Source organism: Motacilla alba, chromosome 21, assembly GCF_015832195.1.
Source record: "Motacilla alba alba isolate MOTALB_02 chromosome 21, Motacilla_alba_V1.0_pri, whole genome shotgun sequence".
NCBI classification, from domain to species: domain Eukaryota; kingdom Metazoa; phylum Chordata; class Aves; order Passeriformes; family Motacillidae; genus Motacilla; species Motacilla alba.
Window position 1 is genome coordinate 919,999 of NC_052036.1, and position 22,878 is coordinate 942,876.

The window sequence follows — 22,878 nt, forward strand, 5'->3', positions numbered from 1 at the left end:
CTGTCCCCTCTGTCCCCGCTGTCCCCTCTGTCCCCGCTGTCCCCGCTGTCCCCGCTGTCCCCGCTGTCGCGATGCCGGCGGCGCTGCCCCCCACGCCGCTGCTGGCGGCGGAGCGCGGGGCCGTGCTGCTGTCGTGCGCGCTGTCGTGCGCGGGCTCGGCGCTGCTGCTCTGCTCCCAGGCGCTGTGGCCGGAGCTGCGGACGCGGCCGCGGCAGCTGCTGCTGCACCTGTCCCTGGCCGACCTGCTCTCGGCGCTCTCCTACTTCTACGGGGTGCTGCGCGACTTCCAGAGCACCTCGTGGGACTGCGTGCTGCAGGGCGCCCTGTCCACCTTCGCCAACACCAGCTCCTTCTTCTGGACCATGGCCATCGCCCTCTACCTGTACCTGAGCATCGTCAGGGGCTCGCCCGCGGGCCCGGCCGTGCTCTGGGCTTTCCACGCCGTGAGGTGGGTGCCGTGGCTGTGCTGGGACCCCACCCCGCGCTGGGATGGAGCCCCCGGTGTCCCTTCAGTCCCTGCGCTCTCCTCCTCCTCCTCTTCCCCTCACGCTCCTTTCAAACGGGGATTTTGCTGTCTTTCAACTAACCGGCCCTGCTTGTTCCCCCTTTCCCTTCCCAAGAGCTGGAGACGTGGAAAAGTTGAAGTGTTTTTGTTCAAGGTGACTTAGAAAAATCTCTGGCAAGTTCTAATGACTGGAAATCCTGGCTTCTGCTTTCCCTGCAGTCTGCTCTGATGTTCTAAGAAATAATACAGCAAACCTTGTGTCTGTGATACCTGCCTGCTGCTGCCCAACTCCCGTGTTTGGGATCTGTTTCCACAGGTCCCCAGCTTCCCTGTCAGCCTGCTCTGTGGGTCCTTCCCCTCTGCCCAGGCAGGTTGCTGTAATTCCACACTCACAGGAAAATGTTGCTCACAAGTGATGAAACTGCCAGGGAAGCGCTCTGAAGGATGTTTTGGCATGTTTGATTGAAAGCAAGACAAACCAGTCCACAGTGTAGCTTCATGTCTCAGATTCTGCTATTTAGGGCGCTGATTTTCCACATCATGTTTAGTAAAAGCTTTCCTTATGCAATTGGAGCTTGTGGGATCATGTGCTACGTCCACGCTGAGCAAAGCAGTGATCCTTCAGTCCCCCGTGCTGCCAAGCTTTTGCAATAAATTATAAGAGGAGTGATCTGCTTTAAAAGGAGAAAAAAAAAAAGCCCTCAGGACAAGTAGAGAATTTTCTTTGGTTTCTTAGCCAAATATTTGACACCTTTTAGTTTCAAACAGCGTCGTGCGGCAGAGGATTGCAGTGGAGCTGAGTCCAGGTGAGGACGGGCAGAGAGGCTTGGAGGCTGGGTGTGAGGAGGGAGGAAGCTCAGCCCCTGCCCTGCTGGAGTTGCTGCGGGCAGCAGGGGCTGGGTGAGGAGCTGGGGGCTGCAGCAGGCCCAGGCTGGTGCTGGAGCTGGGGGAAGAAGCACTGCAGGAGTATTTCTGTCATTCCATCTGCAGTAAAGGAGAGCTGCACTCGGAGCTGTGGTGAGGACAGGGTGCTGGGAAGGAGCCACGTGTTGCTTAATGGATGTAAAACCCAAGTCCGGCTCCTTGCTGGGCATTCTGGCACCATCAGGCACATCAAAGAGCTCAGGCAAATCTGGCCGAGTTGTAATTTTCCTGTCTGCTAATTGCTCGTGGGGCTTTTGTCTGTGCTTCAGTTTCTCCATCTGGTTTAATGCTCCTCAGCCTTGTCAGCTACCAAGTGTGGAGAGAAACAGAGCCCCTGAAACAGTGCTGGCTGCAATCTGTGCCCTCCCTGGAAACTGGAAAAGGCCTGGGAGAAAGATTGCTCTACCCCTGGCATGGAAGGAGAGCTGCTCAGACTGAGCTGCTTCTGGGGGAATTTGTTCAGTTTATTTTCGGTTCTTTACCATAAAAATGAAATGCCATCTTCAGTCCTTGCTATTGATCAGCACCATCTGCTGTATTTAAAGGCTGTTGAGCACCTGTGATCAGGTTCTGCTTTGTCAATGCCTCCTGTTGTGTGCAGAGCCAGTGTTTAAAGCTGCTTCTGCTTCAGGATGTGTCTGAAAAGCCAGAGACAACAAGTGAGGACGTGTTCTGTGCCCATCCCCTCGTGACACACCGCCCTGCTCTCCTTCCCTGCACTTCTGTAGTGACCTGGGAAATGAAACTCTGAACATAATGCGTGGGGATGGAGCTGACTAAATACATGTTGGAAGTCAGAACCTGGAATTTTCCTGAGGGGAATCAGGATGTCCCGGTGGATCAAACCCGTCAGGCAGGTTTGTGCCGCAGGGATTCCTGTGGTAACACATCCACCAATTCCAGGCTGCAGAGCTGCAGCCTCTGCTCTGCTTTTAAACCTGTTGAGCTCAGATGAGCTTTGAAAACAAGCCCAGAGCCAGCTTTGGAAACACTTACGTAGCTGCAAAATGTGAGTTCTGGCATGCAGCGTGCAAATGGCCAGGCTGAGTTTGAAGGGTCAGGTGTCCTCTGCTGGAAAGCATCACCTTTGCTGTGAGAGAAGGTGAGCCAAGCTCGGGGTGAGGAACGGAGCAGACAGAGCCCACCTTGGGGTTCCTGCTTGGCTTTTGATACCAATATTTTGAAGGGTTTTCATTTCGTGATCAGGCTGTGCAGATCATTTTAACCATAAATATACTTAATTTTAAAAATCTATATCATATGCATGCTTATATATTGTAATATATGTTTTATATATATATATATATATATATATATATATATACACATTTATAACCATGCATATCTATGCATGTTATATATTAAAATATATGTTCTATATATATACACATTTATAACCATGCATATCTATGCATGTTATATATTAAAATATATGGTTTTTATATATATACATTTATAACCATGCATATCTATGCATGTTGTATATTAAAATATGTTTTTTATATATATATATACACACATTTATAACCATGCATATCTCTGCATGCTATATATTAAAATATATGTTCTATATATATACACACATTTATAACCATGCATATCCATTCATGTCCACGGGGTGCCTGGGGTCCTTTCATGCACTGGTCATCTCACTCCTTCATGGGCTGCCTCCTGCAGGATTGGATTGGGGCAGATTTGGAGTTCTGGTCTCAAAGTGTGCTCAGAGCTCCTTCCTGGACTGCCTGGGATGTGCAGGAGCCTGATTTTTCCCTCCTTACAAATTCCTGTCCCCAGGAGGAACTGCCTGCTGGCAGGATGGCTCCTTGTCCAACCTGTGCAGGCAGGTGACAGCAAATCACCTGCTTGTGAGAGCCTCCAGGGGGGAAAAGCAGCTGTGCAGCATAAATCAGAACGTGGTCATTGGGCAATCTGACCCCCGAAAACCAGGGCAGGTCGAGCTGAACACTGCTGCAGCTGAAGGGTCCTCACCTTGCCTTGTTTTGGTGTGGCTGTGCAAAGATCTGCTGGGCTGGAGGATTTTTTTATTCATAGATCACCAGGAGCTGTATTGGAGGAATAGGTGCTGCTGTGTCTGTCTTACAGGCGGGGTTTCCAGCCTTTTTGCAGGAAGGAGGAGTCACCTTCCCTTCTCTCTGTTTGCACCCAGGTGTGCTGTGGAGAGGCCCAGCCTGCACAATTGCTCTTTGGGGCTCAGAGGGATATTTCTGCTCCTCTGTTATCTGGGACCCTTTTTATTCCAGTGCTCACGCACACCTTGGGTGAGGATCTCTCCTGACTCTTCAGTTCCCCCTCTCCTAGCTCAGTAAAAGCAGTGACATTTGGCAGCCCCCCTGAATCTGTCACTTCGGAGCTCCTAAGAACAACTGAATCACCAGTCTCAGTTCTCCTTTCCAGCCTGCTGGAATGGAGCTGAACCTCACAGAAATGTCTGATTCCTGCCTAGGCCCTCTCTGATTTCCCTTTGCTGGCAGTCCTTCTGCCTGGTGTCAGTGGTAAATACCCATCTGATCCCAGAGTGCTGCTCCAGTGAAGATTACCCTCCTGTTCATGCAGCAGTTTCACTCCTCCTTTCACCAGCTATCACCTGAAGGTTTTTAAGTGGTTTCTCAGTGCTGAGTTATTTCCTCCTGTGGCCTCTCTGTGTCTCTGCTTCCACTGTCCTGTCTCCCATCCACAGGCTGTCATTTGACCTGGTGTTATCGTCATTCTTCTGCAGTTTCAGCTCGCTGATGAGATCATTATTTGTAAAATTGTGTAAAATTAGTCTCCTAATTCACTTCCCTTTTCTTGCTGCCTTCATGCCTTCACATGGTTTCTTTTAGGAAGTGCCGTTTCTCTTGAGTTCTTTACCTCAGAGCCCAGCCCTGGCAGCAGTGCTCGGGATGGAATGTCTTTGCATTTGCAGCTGCTGTCTGAGAAATCACCAGTTTCACCCAAAGGGCTCCTGGATTGTGTGGAGACTTTCATGGTGGTGGTGACGTTTGGGATGTTTTTAGAAGCCTGCTCTGATAACAGACTGGGGAGGGCTTCCTGCAGCACAACTGTCCTTAAATAACAGCACTGGCTTGGAATAGCACTGCCTGTTCTGAGCTCAGCCCTGAGACAAAATGTTCTAACCGGCCTGCAGAGTCGACTCTAAATTTTTTTACAGCCTTATATTTATATTTGTTTATTTTGCGAGTAGGTGAATCCAGACATCATTCAAGATTAGGAAATGGGGTATTTTTGAAATCTAATATCATGGGATTATCTCTGGTTCTACAGTTGGGCTGTGGAGTTTCAGATAATCTGGTCAAAGCAACTGCTGCTTGCCTACCTGGTCTGGAGTCTGGTTTTTGGGGGCAAGATGCTTTCCATGCTCCCTGCAGCTGCCCCAGGCTGTCAGTGGAAGACTGTACGAGTGGCAGGCAGTCATGGGTTTGTTTTCTGTGCACCTGGGGAGAGGGGAGGGCTGTGCTGGGAGCCCAGCCTGACCCGGGGTGGCCGTGGGGAGGGCAGGTGACACACTCAGCTGGACGCAGGGCACTCCTGTGGTGGAATTTTTGTTTGGGCTGCTGGGATTCCTCTGTTCTTCCTCATGGTTTCTTGTGGGCAGCCCAAGCTGCTGAGTGACTTCATTCTAGTGTGTCACCACAGTTATTTTTCTTCTAAATGCTTCCCTGTCTTTGCCTCTGCCACCAAGTGAGAAGCCAAAGTCACAGCTCCAAGTTATGTGGATGTGCCTCCTCTTTGCTTTCTTAGCTTTTTGCTGTTACTCCCAGTACTTTTCCTGGGCTCTTTGTCCTTCAGAAATCGTATTTTTGTTCCCAAAACACTGACTACATCTCCACTTGACAGCAAAGCAAACAAACAAACAAACCACTGGCAGAATGAAGTTGTGGATTTCTTTGTGTGCAGAGTTTCTCTTTGGAATCAGAAGGTGGGACTTGGCTGCTTGTGCTCCAAAAGCTGGGGTCAGCTGGCTGGGTCCTGCAGGAAAATCACATTTTCCAGTGCCCTGGCCTGGTGTAATCTCCAGCTCCCTGTGTCCAGAGGCAGTGGGGAAGGGCAGGAGCTGGGATGGGTCCTGCTGCCCCCTGAGCGTGCTGTGAGGCCAGCTCAGAGTGCAGCACATCCCTGCACCTCAGGGCTGGGCTCACCCTCCCACGGGGTGCCCAGGGGGTGGGTTTGCAGTCCTGGGTCATTCCCTGCTGGCTGCTTCCCCTCGCTGGGGCTGCAGGTCTGGGATGAGCACTGGAATCTGTCTGGGGGAGAGTCCTGGCTCTGCCCCCATTTCCTGAGGTGTGGGGGCTCAGCCGAGGCTGTTCCTGGCTTAACCCCCTTCTCCGTGTCCCCCTCAGCTGGGGTGTGCCCCTGGCCATCACAGTGGCTGCAGTGGCTCTGAAGAAGATTGGTTATGATGCCTCCAATGTTTCTGTGGGCTGGTGCTGGGTCAACCTGGACGCTGAGGATCGGCTCCTGTGGATGCTGCTGACAGGAAAGGTCTGGGAGATCCTGGCCTATGTCACCCTGCCAGTGCTCTACATCCTCATCAAGAGGCACATCAGCAGAGCAGTGAGTATTCTGCCGGGTGATTCCGTCCCCCCACGCTCTGCATTTCTTGCTCCCTGTTCAGGCAGGAGGTGCTTCGTGACACTGAAATGTCCCTGGGAGAAGCAGTGCCCTGGTCCAGCAGCACCATCACACAGTGGCTTAGCACAAGCAGAATGCAAAAGCCCTTTGAAAACGAGCAGGGGTTGTGGGGTGTTCACGAGGGAAATGCTACAGTAAGAACTGAAACAGAATGCGAAGGACAAACTCAGCTTTAATCAGTTTTCTGCAGTTCCACTTGTACCGGGGTTGGAATTCTCAAGCCTCAATCCTTTTAGCGTCTCCAGTGATAGTTTGTGTTTGTGAATGTTATTTTGTACTGCAGCTCAAAGCTCCGTTTGGGAGTCGGGGCACTGGATGGCTCTGGGCTCCATGCAGGAGACTCCCTGTCCTGGCAGGGGCTTGGAATTCAGAGCCTCAGTTGTTCTGTTCCTTGTGAGCACGCAGAGTGCAGGCATCTAGGACAGCATTTGCACAACAGACAGATCCAGATGAGAGTGGCAGAAGGAGCTGCACCCAGAGATTCCCCTTCTCTCTGAGCTGGGTGAGGGGGAAAAAAGCCCCACGTGTGGGTAGATGTCCTTCTGGGCATTCTGCCTCTGCTTGTGGGGCAGCTGTGGTGGTGGTGGGGATGAACACAGCCCTGCTTGGGGCAGGATCCTGCCGATGATTTGGAAGAACGAGGTGATTTTCAGCAGCCCTGGGCGTCCAGGGAAGGGGAGCAGAGCTGGGGAGGGTTTGCCGGTGCCTGTCAGCATCACCTGGCGCGCAGCAGGCAGGACACGCTGTCCCAGCCTGGCCAGAGACAGCAGCGTGACCTCCTGGAAACTGGAGCCGGCTCCTGCCTGTGCCGGGGGCTGCTGGGCACGCTGCTGTCCCTCTGCACTGGTGCCAGGGGCTGCTGGGCACGCTGCTGTCCCTCTGCACTGGTGCCGGGGGCTGCTGGGCACGCTGCTGTCCCTCTGCACTGGTGCCGGGGCTGCTGGGCACGCTGCTGTCCCTCTGCACTGGTGCCAGGGGCTGCTGGGCACGCTGCTGTCCCTCTGCACTGGTGCTGGGGCAGCGCTGGGGCTGCTGTTCTCCCCTCGGGCTCGGAGCGGCACAGGCAGCCTCCCGCAGGGTCGCTGCTTGTCCTCAGCCGAATGTCAGCGTCCCCACAGGCAGAGAGAGGCTGCTGCCCTTCGCTGCTCCCCTCCCGAGGGTTCCTTTGCTCTGGGAGGGGGCCTGTGCCACGTCTGCAGCCGCTGTCGCTGTCCCCCGCCGCAGCACGCCGCGCTGTCCGAGTACCGCCCCATCCTGCCCGCAGCGCCTGCCCTGCGGCCCCGCGGCAGCGTGGCGGACAAGAAGCTGATCCTCATCCCCGTCATCTTCATCTTCCTCCGCATCTGGAGCACCGTGCGCTTCGTGCTGACCCTCTGTGACTCCCCCGCCGTGCAGAACTCCGTCCTGGTCGTCCTGCACGTGAGTGTTTGCTGGGATCGCGTCCCGGGCTGGGGCAGGGCGGGTCCGGCGCTCCCAGAGTGGCTTTTCTTGCTGGGACGCGGTGTTGTGGCAGGAGCACCGGCTCCCCTCGGGTGATGCCCGGGCAGCGCTGCAGCAGAGGCAGAAATGCAGCAGGAGCTGCTCCAGCAGCATCTAGTGGCTGCAGAGGAAAGCTGCGCCGGCAGGGATGGGCAGGGGACTGTTGGGTGTCTGTCCTCCAGCAGGGCTCAGCCTGCGCCTGCCCTACACCAGAGCCAGCGCACAGCAGCCCCCGCTCTGCTTTGCGGTGCTTTTTGGGGAAAAAAACCCTCATTTTTCTGAATTCCCTGTCCTCGAAGCCGGTGTCTGTCAGCACTGCAGCTGCTGTGGCACGGTGTTTGCCCCTGTCCGGGGTGCCCGTGGGAGCAGCCCTGGTGACTGCTGTGCTGCCCTTGCAGGGAGTTGGGAACACGTTCCAAGGAGGAGCCAACTGCATCATGTTCGTGCTGTGCACCCGGGCGGTGCGGGCCCGGCTGCTGGCCCTGCTCTGCTGTGGCCAGCTGGCCTGGCCTGGCCAGGGCTCCCCCAGCTCCTGGCAGCCCCACGGGGACAAGGACAAGGACAAGGACAAGGACAAGGACAAGGACAAGGACGTGCCCGGCCCCGGGCAGACGAAGCCGCTGCTCCCCAGCACCTGAGCTGGCCCTGGCTGCTGCCGATTCCTTCTCTCATGGTAATTCCAGGGAGCCTTTCCCCCTCCTGCCCTGCCTGTGCCCCCATGGAGGGGTGGGAGCAGGGACAGGGGACAGAGAGCAGGCACAGGGATCACCGGCCCGGGTCTGTGAACAAATCACCAACAGGACAGGACTGCTGGGAATGTGCCTTGAGCTGTTTATTTTCCAGCATCACTCTCATTGCATGGCCATGACAATGGGAAGATGCCAGCAGCTCACATCCCAGGCAGCACACAAAGAACTTAATGTTACAACTCACTTTAAAGGTTTTTTGACCAATCACACAAAGCAAAAGCACACTGGCAGTGCTTCTACCCAATCTCTATAAGCACACGTACCTTTGATTAAAACAATGCTTGCTTATTTTGGACACAATACCTGCCTGTAAGCCTTAAAGCACAATGCACAGAGCTCCATTATTAAGCTTAGAACTTCCTAATATCTCTCTAGATTTACTTTTCTGCAGGAGGATTTTACTTTTTTTTTCAGGAGTTATTCTAGACAAGCATTAATACACAGACCATTGTTCCATTTGTCCTTACTTTTTAATTCTTACATCATTTTTCTGCTGGCCTAGCTCATGGCTACTGCTTAGCTCCAATCCCAGCTCTGCTGTCCCTGAGGCCTTTTGCAGCTTTCCCAAAACTCTGATTTCATGGATTCCCACAGACAGGGAGCAGGCACGGGGAGCAGGCACAGGGAGCAGGCACGGGGCTCTGCTGCTGCTCTGGGGTTCCCTGTCTGACTCTGCAGCCCCATCAGGCTCCCAAACCATTCACAGAACTGCCCTGCTCCTCTCCCCCTGAGCTGCTCCTCGGGTCTGTGAGAGGAGGATGGAAGGAGGAACTGAGCTCAGGGCAGTCTGGCCCCCAGGAACAGGACACCAGGCAGAGCTGAAGAGGAACTGGTGCCTCTTTATTGTGAAATGCCACGTGCACAAACACTTTGTCAGTGCTGCACACATCAGATGTTTGGCTCCCCGAGTTCCCCCACCAGGGGATTCCTCTGTGGGCAGAGGTGACTCCTGTTCTTTCCTGAAGCCTCGGCATTCACTTTTTAATTATATTATGTATTTAAACCCTAATGGGCACAGGCTGTGTAAACACTCCGTGGGGCTGCTGGATGCCTCTGCTCCTCAGCCTCCCTGGAGTCTTTGAAAGGTAGATGGAAGCATCCTATCTGTGCCATAGATGACTTCAAGAGTTGTTTTTTCTCCTTTCAAAAGGCTTTTAAAAACTTCTGAAAGCTAAATAGCAACCTTGATGGCTCAACCTCCTGTGAGTCCCACAAGGCTTGCAAAGAGGAGAAGTGTTAAACTTCTTACAGGAAGGTAGGGTAGAAATGTTTAAATTTTATGAGACTTAGAATCGTGCTGTGTTCCCTTCTTTTGGAGCCAGCCCTGAAGAGAGAAAGCAGAATTGTCACCAACTTGGCTTAAGGGAACACAAAACAAAACAGCAGAAAAAACAACACCAAAAAGAATCAAAACAGATTCCATGGCCTCGGTTTGCCTTTTTCCATTACAGAGCTCTGAGAAATGCCTTTGGAGGAATGGGCCAGGCACATTTCCAGCTCCAGGGGCGTGACTGTCACTGTCCCTGCAGGTGCAGGGTGGTGGCACAGCCCTGCAGTGACTGTCACTGTCCCTGCAGGTGCAGGGTGGTGGCACAGCCCTGCAGTGTCACTGTCCCTGCAGGTGCAGGGTGGTGGCACAGCCCTGCAGTGACTGTCACTGTTCCTGCAGGTGCAGGGTGGTGGCACAGCCCCGCAGTGACTGTCACTGTCCCTGCAGGTGCAGGGTGGTGGCACAGCCCTGCAGTGAGTGTCACTGTCCCTGCAGGTGCAGGGTGGTGGCACAGCCCTGCAGTGAGTGTCACTGTCCCTGCAGGTGCAGGGTGGTGGCACAGCCCCACAGAGGGAGCTGTAGCCCGGGAAAAGCGGCGCTGGAGAGGCTGAGCCCTGGACAGGTCCCGTTCCTCGCTCAGCTGGCAGGATCCTCTGGAACACACTGCACTCCCGTTTGTGTCCCCTCCTTCCCTCACCCTCCACTGGCAATCTGAACACTTGTTTGGGGTCTCACTTTCCTGCCTGCCGAGGCTGATGCGTGCTGAGTTCCGAGGTGAACACAGCCCCGGGCCAGGAAAGCTCCAGGAGCTGCTGGAAGGACTGTCCTGGGCCAGGAAAGCTCCAGGAGCTGCTGGAAGGACTGTCCTGGGCCAGGAAAGCTCCAGGAGCTGCTGGAAGGACTGTCCTGGGCCAGGAAAGCTCCGGGAGCTGCTGGAAGGACTGTCCTGGGCCAGGAAAGCTCCGGGAGCTGCTGGAAGCACTGTCCTGGGCCAGGAAAGCTCCGGGAGCTGCTGGAAGCACTGTCCTGGGCCAGGAAAGCTCCAGGAGCTGCTGGAAGGACTGTCCTGGGCCAGGAAAGCTCCGGGAGCTGCTGGAAGGACTGTCCTGGGCCAGGAAAGCTCCAGGAGCTGCTGGAAGGACTGTCCTGGGCCAGGAAAGCTCCGGGAGCTGCTGGAAGCACTGTCCTGGGCCAGGAAAGCTCCAGGAGCATGGCTTTCATGTCCTGGGCATGGCTTTCAGTCATGGTGAGAGCCCTCTGGGAGCTCCAGCCTGGCTCTGTTCTTCACTGGAACTGGGACAGAACGATGTTTATTTGCTGCTGCTGCTGCTGGATGGTGCCTCTGGATGTTCATCCCTCCTCCCTGGCGTTTAGGGGCCCGGACCATCGGGGTTCATGGGGGTTCTCCCGAGGGAGTCAGAGCCCTGCAGGCTCCCTGGCTGCTCGGGGATGTGGGGATGTGCCCCGGGCTCCAGCAGGGCCAGCCCCTGCCCGCAGCAGGACAGTGCCTGGCTCGGAGCTCCTGGGCTTTGTCTGTGCCTTGGCACTGCTGGATCACACAGGGGACGGGCTGGGCTTTGTGTGCCATTTGGAGATCATGTTTTACCTCATTCACAGCTCCTCACTTGCTCGTTTTTTAAGTATTTTCTCCAACTTTTACAAAATAAAGTTCAGTTTCTTTACCAGGACACTGCCCAGCATTGATTTGTGCAGCACCAACAGGATCTGGTTCCTGGCTCCAGTCCTCATGGACCCAGCCCTTTCCTCTTGCTGGGCATCAGACTCAAATCTCCCTCTCCCTGTTTGACTGGGAGCCATTTCCACAGCTGATAGAGCAGGGTCTGTGCATGACTTATTTTCAGGCAGAAAATATGATATTATTTCTGAAATCCTTGTTTCACCCAAAGTCCCGTTGTAGCTCGGGGGCCCAGAACACTGAATTAGCCTTGCCTGAGCATGCAATTCCTTCCCAAAATGCAGGTGAGAAGGTGTCACTCGTGGATGTAGCCTGTGGGGTGTCTCCTCAGGGTGGGCATTGCAGTGAGCACCCTGCAGCAGGGCTGGCTGCCAGCTCCTGCTCAAACATCACATTTTAGAGCTCACCACTAATGTTCTCCAGCACATTTACTGTCCTGCAAACCAAGTTTGCCCTCTTAATCATTTTTTTCCCCCAAAGATATCAGGGTTTCATAGGATCCAGCCTTGAGCACAGATCATTAGGCTCAGGGTAAATAAATCCCTGCACAGCAGGAGCTGGCTGAGGGCAGGGGCGACACGGGGTGGAGTGAATGTCTCCAGGCACACGTGCTCTGGGGTGAAGAGCAGATGTAAAACCTTGGGATGTGCTGCGTGAAATGGAAAACGTGCTTGTAAAAGCCTGTAAAATCAGCTCTTTGCTCCTTCCTGGCCCTGTCCTTTGCCAAGTCCAACAGGATCCCAGCTGCTGAAGATGTCACACCCCTGCAGCCGCTTTGAAAATCCAAGAAGTTGATTTACTGTCCTGTCTCCCTTCACCAACCTCCTCCAAGATCATCCCAGTGCCAATCACAACCACGGAGATGTTGTTGCCACACTCCTGCTGTGTTCAGAAAATATTCCAACTGTTCTGCTGACATAAGCAAGTACTTCCTCTGATGAAGGGGTTTTGATGACAAACATATGGGTTCTCTCTGATTCCTGTACGTTTCAAGATTGTTTCTTCAAGTTCAGGAACAGAGTTCAAAGACCACGGTAGAGAATTCTCCTTTTCTGTATTTACTGAGTGTCAGAGCAGCTGTCATTCTGCCAGGAGCTCCCAGAGGGTGATGCTGCCTTTGAAGGGCTGGAATTCCACGATAGAAATTCGCCCTCTTTGCAGTTTCCCCAACTCTGGGGCAGAATTTTCCCTCTTGGCTCAAGCTCTGTGAAGGTGAGGAGCTGCTGAGCGAGCTGTGAGCTCGGTAGCTGTGACTCGGGAGTGAGATCCCCATCAAGACACCTGGGAACAGCACCTTCAGCCTGCTCCCTGAGAAGAAATGCAGCAAAAGAGAAAAGCCAGCGAGCCTGGGGACTGAAAGGCTCCACACTGAGAGCAGCAGGGCTCTGCTCTCTTTCCTGCTCCGGGACATGCTGCTGCCACGTGGAGGAGGGATGCTGCAGCAGCCAGGGCAGCGCAGGGCACGTGGGAAAGAGGTGTTGCTCAAGAGATGCCTTTTTTCTGAACTGGCTGATAAAAATAGACAGGCCAATAAACAGCAGGCTTTGTTCTAGTTTATCCGGCTGCTGGGGATGCCTGTGAACTTTGCATTTCTCCGATAAACTCGGGAGTCGTGGTGGATGATTAACCAGGTCCCGGGCTCTTAAAGCCATCCCGTAACAGAGGAGGTGACCAGAGAGGCAGCAGCAGCACGTGGTGCACCTCCTGCATGGAGAGGGAAAGGATCTCAAGTGCTTTGGAGGAGACACTGACAGGCACAGCCCTGGGAGGATGAGCTCTGGGGGCTGCAGGAGTGCCTGAGCCAACTCTCCCTGCAAGGTAGGACAAGGAGCAGCATTGTGGCCGGGGCAGATTTGTGTGCAGGGGGGTTGGTGGGGTTCAGCTGCAGGGCTGGGGCTCAGGGCAAGCACCCTGTGCTGCCAGGGCTGCCCCCCACGCTCCCTGATGGCACAAGTGCTGGGCAGCACCTCTGGCTGCACCACCCCAGGAGCTGCAGCTCCATGGACTCTCCTCGTCCCTGCACAGACATCGGGGGTAACTGGCTCATTTTACCAGCTTTGCTGAGAGTCTGCCCCTTCTCCCTGGAGAGATGAGCCTGTGCCCCTCTCACTGGGCAGCGCCTCTGCTTGCGAGAGCAGCTGGTGAAAGAACGAACGTCTGTCACTGGCAACGGAGCTGGAAGAAAATGAAATTGCAGCCGTGGGAGAGACGGGCAGAGGAGGGGGATGATCAACCACAGCCCCGGCTGACAGAGCTGCCACTGCCTGGCAGGGTTTGCAAGAGTCTCAGGAGGGGTTTTTCTGTGCAGGGCGTTTCCATGCCCCCCGAGGCTGCCGCGCCTGGGAGAAGCTGAGCTCAGCATCTGTGGTTCTCCCAGCAGCATGAAGCTGAAAGGGGACAAGCAGGACAGCTCCGAGGGCACTGCAGGTGCCAAGGGGGTGAGTATGCTGGCTGCCTGCTTCCAGGGACGCAGGGACACGGGATGAGCCCTGGGCACCTGTGGGCGCCTGTAGAGAGAGGAAAAGCCCACGATCTTTTGGGCTGAGACGTTTCTGTTCCTGAGCCCAGTTTGTGCCTGTCTGCAGCACAGTGCTGCACCGAGTGATTGTCTGCAGCTCTCCCACCCCGTAACTTCTGTGGGACTTTCCCCTTCTGAGTGACTTTTCCCTTCTGAGGGACTTTCCCCTTCTGAGTGTGAGTTTTCTTTCCCATTTTCTAATCTGTTTGAGGCTGCAGATGCTTCTGGACAGGGCTGCCTTTCACAGCAGGGTTTGGGGAGTGCTGCACAAAGCACTGCTGGGGAGTGCCAGAGGTTTTCTTGAGAGTGCTGGATGTCAATAATTAACACCAGTGGCTCTTTTGAGCTCCTGGGATTTGGTTGATGAGAGCAAGGCAGCTGCTTTTCTTCACCAAGGAGAGAATGTCAGCAGTCTCCTCCCAGAAAACGGACCTGGAAGCCCCAGCTTCCTTCCAATCCTTAGGCTGAGACAGACTTGAATTTTGATCTCCTGTAGCACCTTAAACTCTGCAGATCCCTGGAGCTGAGCTGCCAGAGATTCTGAGGAATAGAAAGAAGCACCAGCAGCTATTTGGACAAATGTTCAATTAGGGAAGTGACCGAGCCTGCATGTGGGACCTGAGCTGAGTGCTGGGCAAAAAAACCCCAGACATCGAGGCCATTAAGGCTGGTGACGGTGGCAGCAAACGAGATTAGAATGAAAAATGACTTTATTGATGTAGCAGCAGTGAGGTGCATTAGCGAGCCATAAACCCCAGCCAAACAAAACCCCAACAACCCAGCTCTGTCAGCACAGCCCGGGGCTGAACGGCAGCTGAACTGCTGGGAAAAGAGAGTTGATCTGGTTGGGGGTGACCTGGGGAATGTGTGCCCACCACGGGGTGCTGATCCCGCTCCAGATGGCAATTCCCAGTGCAAAGTGCAGCTCTTGGACCCCTCAGCCAAGCCTTCCAGGGGTTGCCTGGCTAAGCTCTAACTGGCTTCAGTGGCAATCAGTTAGATCCATAAACAGCTCTATCCCAAAATGCAGAGGAAGAAAAAACGAACAGGAAAGGGATTTGGCCACTTAATGCAAAAATCACTTCTTTTTAAAGCTTTCCTGTGCCAATATCCTGTGTTACTGCACTGCCCAATTTGCACGTTGGAAAAGAATAATTGCATACAGCCTTTTTCCCTGCAGGGTGGTGTTTTAAGAATGGTGACTTGAAAAAAAAAATTAATCATCCAAATGATTGATCAATACCAGCAAAGCAGAGCGAATTACTCTAATGACTGTGGGCATATCAAGCAGAACAAAATGAGTTGTGATGGAAACAACTCATTGGGCTTTTATGTGCAGCAAAATCAAGGCAAAAACACAGAAAGCAAGACTTTGTGTATTTCTTTGGTTTTACTGAATGTTATTAATACCTAAGAGCCAGACCCACTTCCAAGGTGGTGTTCATGGTTTTTTTTCTCTCCCTCTGCAGAAAATGACACTTCCCCTGGCCCTGGTGGCTCTGATTTCTGCCTTTGGCTCTTCCTTCCAGTATGGCTACAACGTGTCTGTGATCAACTCTCCCGCCCCGGTGAGTGGGGGTTAGGGCAGAGCCAGGCGGGAGTGAGGTTCTGGAAATGAAATGCTCTTTGTGGGTGTTTGTGGGCACGGGCTTGTCCTGTCCCTGTGCCTGGGACACAGCTCTGGGAACCAGGCACATCCTGAAGGGCAGCCCGTAGAACACAGGCTTCTCCATCCTCCCCCACCCCGGGCTGCTCCATCCCTCTCTCGCATTCATTTCCCAGCTCAGGCATTCCGGTTTTTTTCCTCAGGACAGTTGTTTTATGGCAGAGCTTTATGGCAGAGCTTTATGGCTCTGAGCTGTTGTTATCTAACCTTTATGGCACGGAAATTGTACCACTGGGCCAAATCTGCTTTGTGCTTCCTTCCAGTACATGCAAGAGTTTTACAACAGAACCTACCTGGACAGGACTGGAGCGCCCATGGACAGAGGCTTCCAGACGCTGCTCTGGTCTCTCACCGTGTCCATGTTCCCTCTGGGTGGCCTCTTTGGGTCACTCATGGTGTGGCCCATGGTCAACAACTGTGGCCGGTAGGTGAGAGGCCTGTCTGAGGCCCTGCCCTCCCTTTGGAGCTGAGAACATTGAGCATTTGAGCTGAGAACACTGATGATTTGAGCTGAGAACATTGAGCATTTGAGCTGATAACATTGAGCATTTGAGCTGAGAACATTGAGCATTTGAGCTGAGAACATTGAGCATTTGAGCTGAGAACACTGAGCATTTGAGCTGAGAACATTGAGCATTTGAGCTGAGAGCATTGAGCATTTGAGCTGAGAGCATTGAGCATTTGAGCTGAGAACACTGATCATTTGAGCTGATAACACTGATCATTTGAGCTGAGAGCATTGAGCATTTGAGCTGAGAACATTGAGCATTTGAGCTGAGAGCATTGAGCATTTGAGCTGAGAACACTGATGATTTGAGCTGAGAACATTGAGCATTTGAGCTGAGAACACTGATCATTTGAGCTGAGAACATTGAGCATTTGAGCTGAGAACATTGAGCATTTGAGCTGAGAGCATTGAGCATTTGAGCTGAGAACACTGATCATTTGAGCTGAGAACATTGAGCATTTGAGCTGAGAACACTGATCATTTGAGCTGAGAGCATTGAGCATTTGAGCTGAGAACATTCAGCATTTGAGCTGAGAACATTTAGCTCGTGGTGACTCCACCTTGCCCAGCCCTTCTGCTGCCTGAAATTCCCCCCACACCTTGGGGCTAAAGCAGGTGGGATGAGGGAGAGCTGCTGGGCTCAGCCACAAGAGCTGTCTCCCCAGGGGGAAGGAATTTATGGGCTTCTGGTATGGCCAAGGCTGTGGGCTGGGCACTGAGCCAGTGGGAAAGAAAGTTCTGGGGTCTCACCTCAGGCCCAGCTTCTGCTGCTCAGGTTTCCTGAGAAACTTCACTCCTTTCTGGAAGCCTTCACTGCCTGCAGGAAAAATGTGGCAATTGGCATTTCCTCCTTGATCAGTGCTTGGCATGATGAATAATTTGAGTTTTGGACGGAGGGGATGTTTCTGCAGCTTAGAAATGCCCAGCTGAATCCACCTCTTTGGCTGTTCTTTGCAGAAAGGGCACTTTGCTGATAAATAACCTCTTTTCCATCGCTGCTGCAGTCCTTATGGGAACCTCAGAGCTGGCAAAAACCTTTGAAGTAATCATCCTTTCCCGTGTTGTCATGGGAATATTTGCTGGTAAGTGGATGGTAAAGGGAGAGTAATAAATATTTCTTTGGCTGTGTAAAGGTGTTTTATTCTCCCAGCAGAAGCTTTCACAGGTATCACACTTGGGAATCTGCGTGACAAGGCTGTGCTTTAGCCTGTGCAGAAGATCTTTGGGAGATAAGGGCCCTGGGACTGGAATTTAAGCTGCAGGGAGGAGATGTGTGCCTGGAAATGCAGCAATAAACATCTGCTGGGCACTGCAGCTCCAAACCTGCTGAGGGTAATCCGTTTTCCCAGACAACTTGAAGCAGATAGTGTACTTCTTTCCTTTTTAACATGACCAGAATAATCCATCAAAAGCATTGCCAGATCCAATAATCCAGTCCTGGAACTGACTGTTCTTCCTGCAGGAGAAAAGAAATGTTAAAAGGGAGAGCAAAGGGCTCGGAGCCACTGGATTTCCTGCAGAGGGAGAGGGAAGCCAAGGATATCTGTGTGTTCCCAGTGTGAGGGCTGTCTTGGAGCTGCAGGAACAGAACAGAACCATGCTGGGTACCCCGAGCACAGCCAGGGCTAGAAGGGTCCTAAGAGCATTTAGGCTCAATTAATTGGCTTTGGGCTGGTGAGACTGGCACACTCCATGGTTTGTTAATGAGCTGGGCTAGCTTGTAAAAACAAATTTCCTGCCTTAGCTGGCCAATTGTAACTGCTGCATGTACAGATCAAGTTGCTTTCCCGAGCCAGTTTCTTGTTTTCCAGTTTTTTTAATCCAATGGTTTTGCTTTGGCTTTTGACTCCCTGAAAGCTGGCAGCTGCTCTCAGCACTGGGGCTTGGAATAAATGCTAAGGGTCTTGTTAAATGTGATCCCTCTCTGCAGTTATTTATAACCACCAAGCAAATCCAGCCTGCCTGCCCTGGCTTGTCCTTCTCAGGCTGGCCTGGCCTGAACTGTGGCTGCTGTGCCTGGGGAGGATCTGGGAGCATCCCAGGGACTGTCACCCTCTGGCACTGGTGGCACTTGGTTCTGTGCCTTTTAGGCCTTTTAGCTTTCAAATATCAGCCTGATCACCTTTGTCACACCGGGCTCCTGAAGCCCAGGGACTCTAGAAATGTCAGGTAAGAGTTCCCTGTGGTCATTTGATTCCAGGAGTTTGGGAGCTGCCAGGATTTCCAGCGGGAGCACAGGAGCTGGCAGCTCGCTGGGGTCACTGTGGGCAACCCTAGAATGTTCCTAAAAATAACCACTGTCCCTGGTGCCCTTATTAGAGCATGAATACCTATTCCAGCAAGCCACCTGCAAGACATCACAGACCAGCAAAGCTCTCAGCACAGCCTTGCTGAGCAGGGAAGTTTTAAAAGCCAGCACAAAGTCATTTCCTTCCCCTTTCACATCAGCGTGTCTGGATACTGATTTCTCTTCTTGTTTTAGAGGAAGCAAAAAGTTCCTCTCTTGTGTTTGGAGTTTGTTTCCAAACCTGAAGCAGCACAGTTTTTCTTTGTGTGTCTTGTGCTCTTCCTGGCAGAGCCTGCTGGGAGAAAGCAGCATTCAGGAGGATGAACACTCAAACCAAGACACCCCCAAATCATCTGCTGGCTCTGTAGGCAAGGCAGGCTCCTGCTAATCCTGTCAGCTCCAAAAGCGCTCTGCTGCCCAGCAGCTGATAACCCAGACACTCAAAGCAGAAGGCTTTGAGAGTGAAGTTCCTGTGCATCCTGTGTTCATCAGGAATCTCTTTTGTTGCCCGTGGAAATGAGCAGCTTGCTGAGCTGCCTGTCTACCACTGTTCTCTCAACTTCTAGGTCTGGCTTCCAATGTGGTTCCTATGTTCCTTGGAGAAATGTCCCCCAAAAACCTGAGAGGAGCTGTCGGGGTGGTGCCACAGCTCTTCATCACCATTGGCATCCTTGCAGCTCAGATCCTTGGTCTCAACAGCATCCTTGGCAATGCTGAAGGTAAAGCTCTGGCTCGGGGCCTCTCTGGGCTCCTCAGGGGGAGGATTTCTCTCAGCTGATGTGCTGTGACCTTGCTGCAGGCTGGCCTGTGCTGCTGGGGCTCACTGGGATCCCGTCCCTGATCCAGCTCCTGACATTGCCCTTTTTCCCTGAGAGTCCCAGGTACCTGCTCATCCAAAAGGGCAACGAGGAGCAGGCCCGGAGAGGTACAGAGCCACCCTTGAGGGAGGGAGCTGGGAGGGGATGGACCAGGCTGTGGGACAGGCTGGCAGCCCTGGAGAAGGGTGGGAGATTCTCCACTGATGTGCTGCTGGGGGGTGGAGCTCTCAGCACGCTGCTCCTTTCCCTGGGTGTGTGGATCCCCAGGTGCCCACCACGGCCACCCAGGGTCACACCCTGCTCTGTCCTGGTCTGAAGCAGGACAGCTCTGCAAACCTGGGGCTCACAGCTCCCTGTGCTCTCCCCACCAGCTCTGCAGAGGCTGAGGGGCTGGGAGGACGTGGACGATGAGATACAGGAGATGTACCAGGAGAACCAGTCAGAGAAGGAGGAAGGGCAGTTCTCTGTGCTCAGCCTGTTCACCTTCAGGGGCCTGAGGTGGCAGCTCATCTCCATCATCGTCATGATGGCAGGCCAGCAGCTCTCGGGGGTCAACGGGGTGAGTGGGGAAGGCTGGGGGGCACAAACAAGGGCTGGGAATTCAGAGGGGTGCTGGGGGCAGTGCTGGCACAGGGCAGACACCTGGCAGTGCCCCTTCACCCAGGACATGCCCAGTGTCACACGGGGGTGGGCCAGCCCTGGCCGGTGCCAAACCCACGGACGAGGTGCAGATCAGCTGCCCTGTTAATGATCACTGGAGCGTTTCTAGAGCAAAGTGCTTGTGCCCAGATCCAAACCAGTGTCTCCAGAGATGGACACATTCCATCCTGGGCCTTCTGTGCACCGGTGCCAGGATTTAGAGCAGCCAGAAGGGGGATCCCCGTGTCCTGCCTCGGGCCATGCACTGACTGCTGTGGTTCTGCTGCAGGTCTTCTACTACGCAGACAGAATCTTCGAGTCAGCAGGGGTGCCCAGCAGCAGCATCCAGTATGTCACCGTGTCAATAGGTGCCATCAACGTGGTCATGACTCTGCTGGCTGTAAGTCTGTGCTGGGGCTCTGTGAGCTCTCACTTCCCCACTCTCCCCCTGTTTCAATTGGGTTGCGCTCATGGAATCCTGCAGTCACAGAATGGTTTGGGTTGGAAGGGACCTTGGGGATCATCTCATCCCAAAACCCTTCCACTAGAGCACACACTGGGAGGTGTTTTCCATGACAGATGCCCTGTGGTGTCCCTTGCACAAAAACATCTGCAACAATTGCTGAGCCCCTGGTGTGTGCCCCTCTCCTGTCTCTTCCAGGTTTTCATCGTGGAATCCCTGGGGAGGAGGATCCTTCTCCTGGCTGGCTTTGTGCTGTGCTCTGCCTCCTGTGCTATCCTAACTCTGGCCCTCAACCTCCAGGTATGGATGGATGGCTCAGCTGGTCCCTCCCATGATTTCTGGGCTTTCCAGGGAACAGGCCACTGGAATATTTTGAGGATGCTTCCACACCCTGGGGAGGAGGAGACAGCATGAAAGTCTCTGTACTTGCACGTCTGCCTTAAAGAAAGGCTTTGATGCTGCTTGCCTGAATGCTCCCCCCAGGATGCCACGTTCCCAGTTCCTGCTGCATCAGGATCCCTTTGGCAGCAAGGGTCACAGCCAGGCTGTGCTTTGTGTCTAATTCTGGCACTGAAGGGTGACACTGCCTTGGAATGCCTTCAGATCTCACTGAGAGCAGTGCCTTGAATGGGCAGGTGATGTTTGGACAGGAAGCACCCTAACCTGTGATTCAATCCTTGCAGAGCACTGTCTCCTGGATGTCCTACCTCAGCATAGTCTGTGTCATTGCCTACATCATTGGACACGCCATCGGACCCAGTGAGTGCCCACAGCCTCCCCCTCGAGCTGGGTAAAGCCAGGTGTTGTCTTCAGTTTCCAATCAAATCCTCTGTGGAACTCATCCAGGGAGGCTGAATTTCATCTCTGTGTGGCCAGGCCCTGTGCAAGTCATTTAATTGCCCCGTTTTTTCCTTTAAATGTAATCCGTGTTTGATTTTCTGATGGTTGAACCACTGTCTGCCACTGAAATGAGCAGCGTAATTAGGAATTCAGGGCGAGGGGATTGCCTCTGGGGTTTCCTCACCTGCAGCTGCCTTGCAGGTCCCATTCCTCCTGTGATGATCACGGAGATGTTCCTGCAGTCGTCCCGACCCGCGGCGTTCATGGTGGGGGGCTCTGTGCACTGGCTCAGCAACTTCACCGTGGGGCTGGTGTTCCTCTACATGGAGGTGAGAACCCCACCCCGGGGCAAAACTTGGGCTGCACATTGGCCCCGTCACCCCTGTGTCCCCACAGAGAGGCTTTGAGGAGTGTAAATCATCTGTTGGTTCCCCAAACCCGTGTGTGGGATGGTGTTACGGGCAGGAGGCTGATGTTTCTCAGCATTTTCTCATCGCACCTGGCTGCTGCTCAGGCTTTAAAAGAAAGCAGTTTGATCGCCAGGTCTCATCCTGAGCTCAGGAGCTTGGAAAAGATGGCAAATTCCCTCATCCTGAGCTCAGGAGCTTGGAAGAGATGGCAAATTCCCTCATCCTGAGCTCAGGAGCTTGGAAAAGATGGCAAATTCCCCATCTTCCACTGCAGGATGTGCCTCGAGGGGACCATTTTAGGTTCTGAAATCTGGGTGCCTGGTTAACCTGCCCCCAGCAGCAGTGACCCACAAACTGCTGCAGCCCCTGACTTTCCCCTGGGCAGGGGCAGCTGCTGGGTTTTGTTTGAGTTACAGAGCAGACCCTCATCTCCTTTCCCAGTAAGTTTCCAGTAAAGGCGTGGTGCTGGTTTGAGAAGACAGAACCTGAATCCAGCCTGACTCTGAGTCGTTCAGGTTAAAACACGAGCACCTCACCGTGGCAGCGTTTCCACAGCCAGCGCAGGGAGTTACCGGAGCAGGTAACTCCCAGCTGGAATGTTGCCTGACCCTGCTCTCTCCTGTCACTGCCCTAGGCTGGGCTGGGGCCCTACAGCTTCCTCATCTTCTGCGCCATCTGCGTCGCCACCGTGCTTTACATCTTCTTCATTGTTCCCGAGACCAAGAATAAAACCTTCATGGAAATCAACAGGATCATGGCCAAGAGGAACAAAGTGGAGGTTCAGGAAAGCAAAGAGCTTAAAGATTCCTACCCCCTGGGCAGGCAGGAAGAGAAGAAATCGCTCTCCAGCAGTGAGATGTGACCCAGCTGTGTTTGGCCTGGCAGGATCTGTTCAGCAGGAAAACAAATACAGGGATTCCTCCTCTGATGCTGATCTGACAATCACAGAACTGTTAAGGCTGGAAAACACATTGAACATCAAATCCAACTGCAAACCTAATGCTGCCAAGTCCTCCTCTTGGTCCAAGGAAAAGGAAATGGCCTCAGCCAGCTCAGTTCTGTGACCAAGCAGCCGATGGCACGAGCTGATGCGCGTCCCTGGTGTCCTGGTGACACATCCAGGGGACACAAGCCAGCCCTTGGGCTGGGTGTGGGGCCGTCGTGTGCAAGGAGTGCACTAAACTCCTCTGAGGAACTGTCACTTGTGTGTTTGAGGGTCCAGCAAGGGGAAATTAAGTCCAATTTGGTATATCAGTGTGCTGCCCTCTGTTTTGAGAAAAGCAGAATCATTGAGCAGCTTGGCAGGGATCTTGTGTAGATGGAGAATCCTTCACATGATTTACTTTAACCTTAGCAAATTGGTTCATATATACAATATACCTGTGCTCAAGTTTGTGACATAAAAGTGCTGGAAAAGGAGCTGTTTCTATGCCCTGTCTCTGCATCCACTAGA

The 22,878-nt window shown here is 53.4% G+C and overlaps 3 protein-coding genes across 6 annotated transcripts; all 3 read left to right on the forward strand.

The window, feature by feature from the left end:
- Window positions 1-11,262, forward strand: GPR157 (G protein-coupled receptor 157). Of its 3 annotated transcripts, XM_038159569.1 has the most exons (5): window positions 1-448; window positions 5,791-6,004; window positions 7,307-7,501; window positions 7,960-8,234; window positions 10,124-11,262. In XM_038159569.1, the coding sequence occupies exons 1-4, from the start codon at window positions 72-74 to the stop codon at window positions 8,197-8,199; spliced, it is 1,026 nt and encodes a 341-aa protein (XP_038015497.1). In that variant the 5' UTR covers window positions 1-71; the 3' UTR covers window positions 8,200-8,234; window positions 10,124-11,262. The 3 variants fall into 3 exon arrangements, with proteins under 3 accessions (XP_038015497.1, XP_038015494.1, XP_038015495.1); XM_038159566.1 differs by lacking the exons at window positions 1-448; window positions 5,791-6,004 and having other exon boundaries at window positions 6,225-7,501; XM_038159567.1 differs by lacking the exons at window positions 1-448; window positions 5,791-6,004; window positions 10,124-11,262 and adding an exon at window positions 9,840-10,110 and having other exon boundaries at window positions 6,225-7,501.
- Window positions 10,310-11,702, forward strand: LOC119710483. 2 transcript variants are annotated; one of them, XM_038159571.1, is made up of 2 exons: window positions 10,310-10,695; window positions 10,776-11,702. In XM_038159571.1, the coding sequence occupies exons 1-2, from the start codon at window positions 10,336-10,338 to the stop codon at window positions 11,385-11,387; spliced, it is 972 nt and encodes a 323-aa protein (XP_038015499.1). In that variant the 5' UTR covers window positions 10,310-10,335; the 3' UTR covers window positions 11,388-11,702. The 2 variants fall into 2 exon arrangements, with proteins under 2 accessions (XP_038015499.1, XP_038015498.1); XM_038159570.1 differs by having other exon boundaries at window positions 10,310-10,686; window positions 10,767-11,702.
- A 1,136-nt stretch (window positions 11,703-12,838) lies between these two features.
- On the forward strand, window positions 12,839-22,844 carry LOC119710480 (solute carrier family 2, facilitated glucose transporter member 5-like). The gene is made up of 13 exons (XM_038159563.1): window positions 12,839-13,094; window positions 13,585-13,714; window positions 15,264-15,362; window positions 15,724-15,884; window positions 16,926-17,050; window positions 18,822-18,974; window positions 19,055-19,180; window positions 19,445-19,632; window positions 20,002-20,112; window positions 20,374-20,475; window positions 20,859-20,934; window positions 21,217-21,344; window positions 22,060-22,844. Exons 2-13 carry the CDS (start codon window positions 13,658-13,660, stop codon window positions 22,285-22,287), a joined length of 1,554 nt encoding a protein of 517 aa, XP_038015491.1. The 5' UTR covers window positions 12,839-13,094; window positions 13,585-13,657; the 3' UTR covers window positions 22,288-22,844.
- The last annotated feature ends 34 nt before the right edge of the window (window positions 22,845-22,878 follow it).

Excerpts from the sequence above, each read along its gene's own strand:
- GPR157 (XM_038159566.1), top strand. The coding sequence starts at position 6,617 with ATGTCCTTCTGGGCATTCTGCCTCTGCTTGTGGGGCAGCTGTGGTGGT. Across the intron at positions 7,502-7,959 it reads CCGTCCTGGTCGTCCTGCAC|GGAGTTGGGAACACGTTCCA; the intron begins GTGAGTGTTTGC and ends CTGCCCTTGCAG.
- LOC119710483 (XM_038159571.1), top strand. The coding sequence starts at position 10,336 with ATGCGTGCTGAGTTCCGAGGTGAACACAGCCCCGGGCCAGGAAAGCTC. Across the intron at positions 10,696-10,775 it reads GAAGGACTGTCCTGGGCCAG|GAAAGCTCCAGGAGCATGGC; the intron begins GAAAGCTCCAGG and ends GTCCTGGGCCAG.
- LOC119710480 (XM_038159563.1), top strand. The coding sequence starts at position 13,658 with ATGAAGCTGAAAGGGGACAAGCAGGACAGCTCCGAGGGCACTGCAGGT. Across the intron at positions 17,051-18,821 it reads TGTCATGGGAATATTTGCTG|GTCTGGCTTCCAATGTGGTT; the intron begins GTAAGTGGATGG and ends CTCAACTTCTAG. Across the intron at positions 20,476-20,858 it reads CTCTGGCCCTCAACCTCCAG|AGCACTGTCTCCTGGATGTC; the intron begins GTATGGATGGAT and ends CAATCCTTGCAG.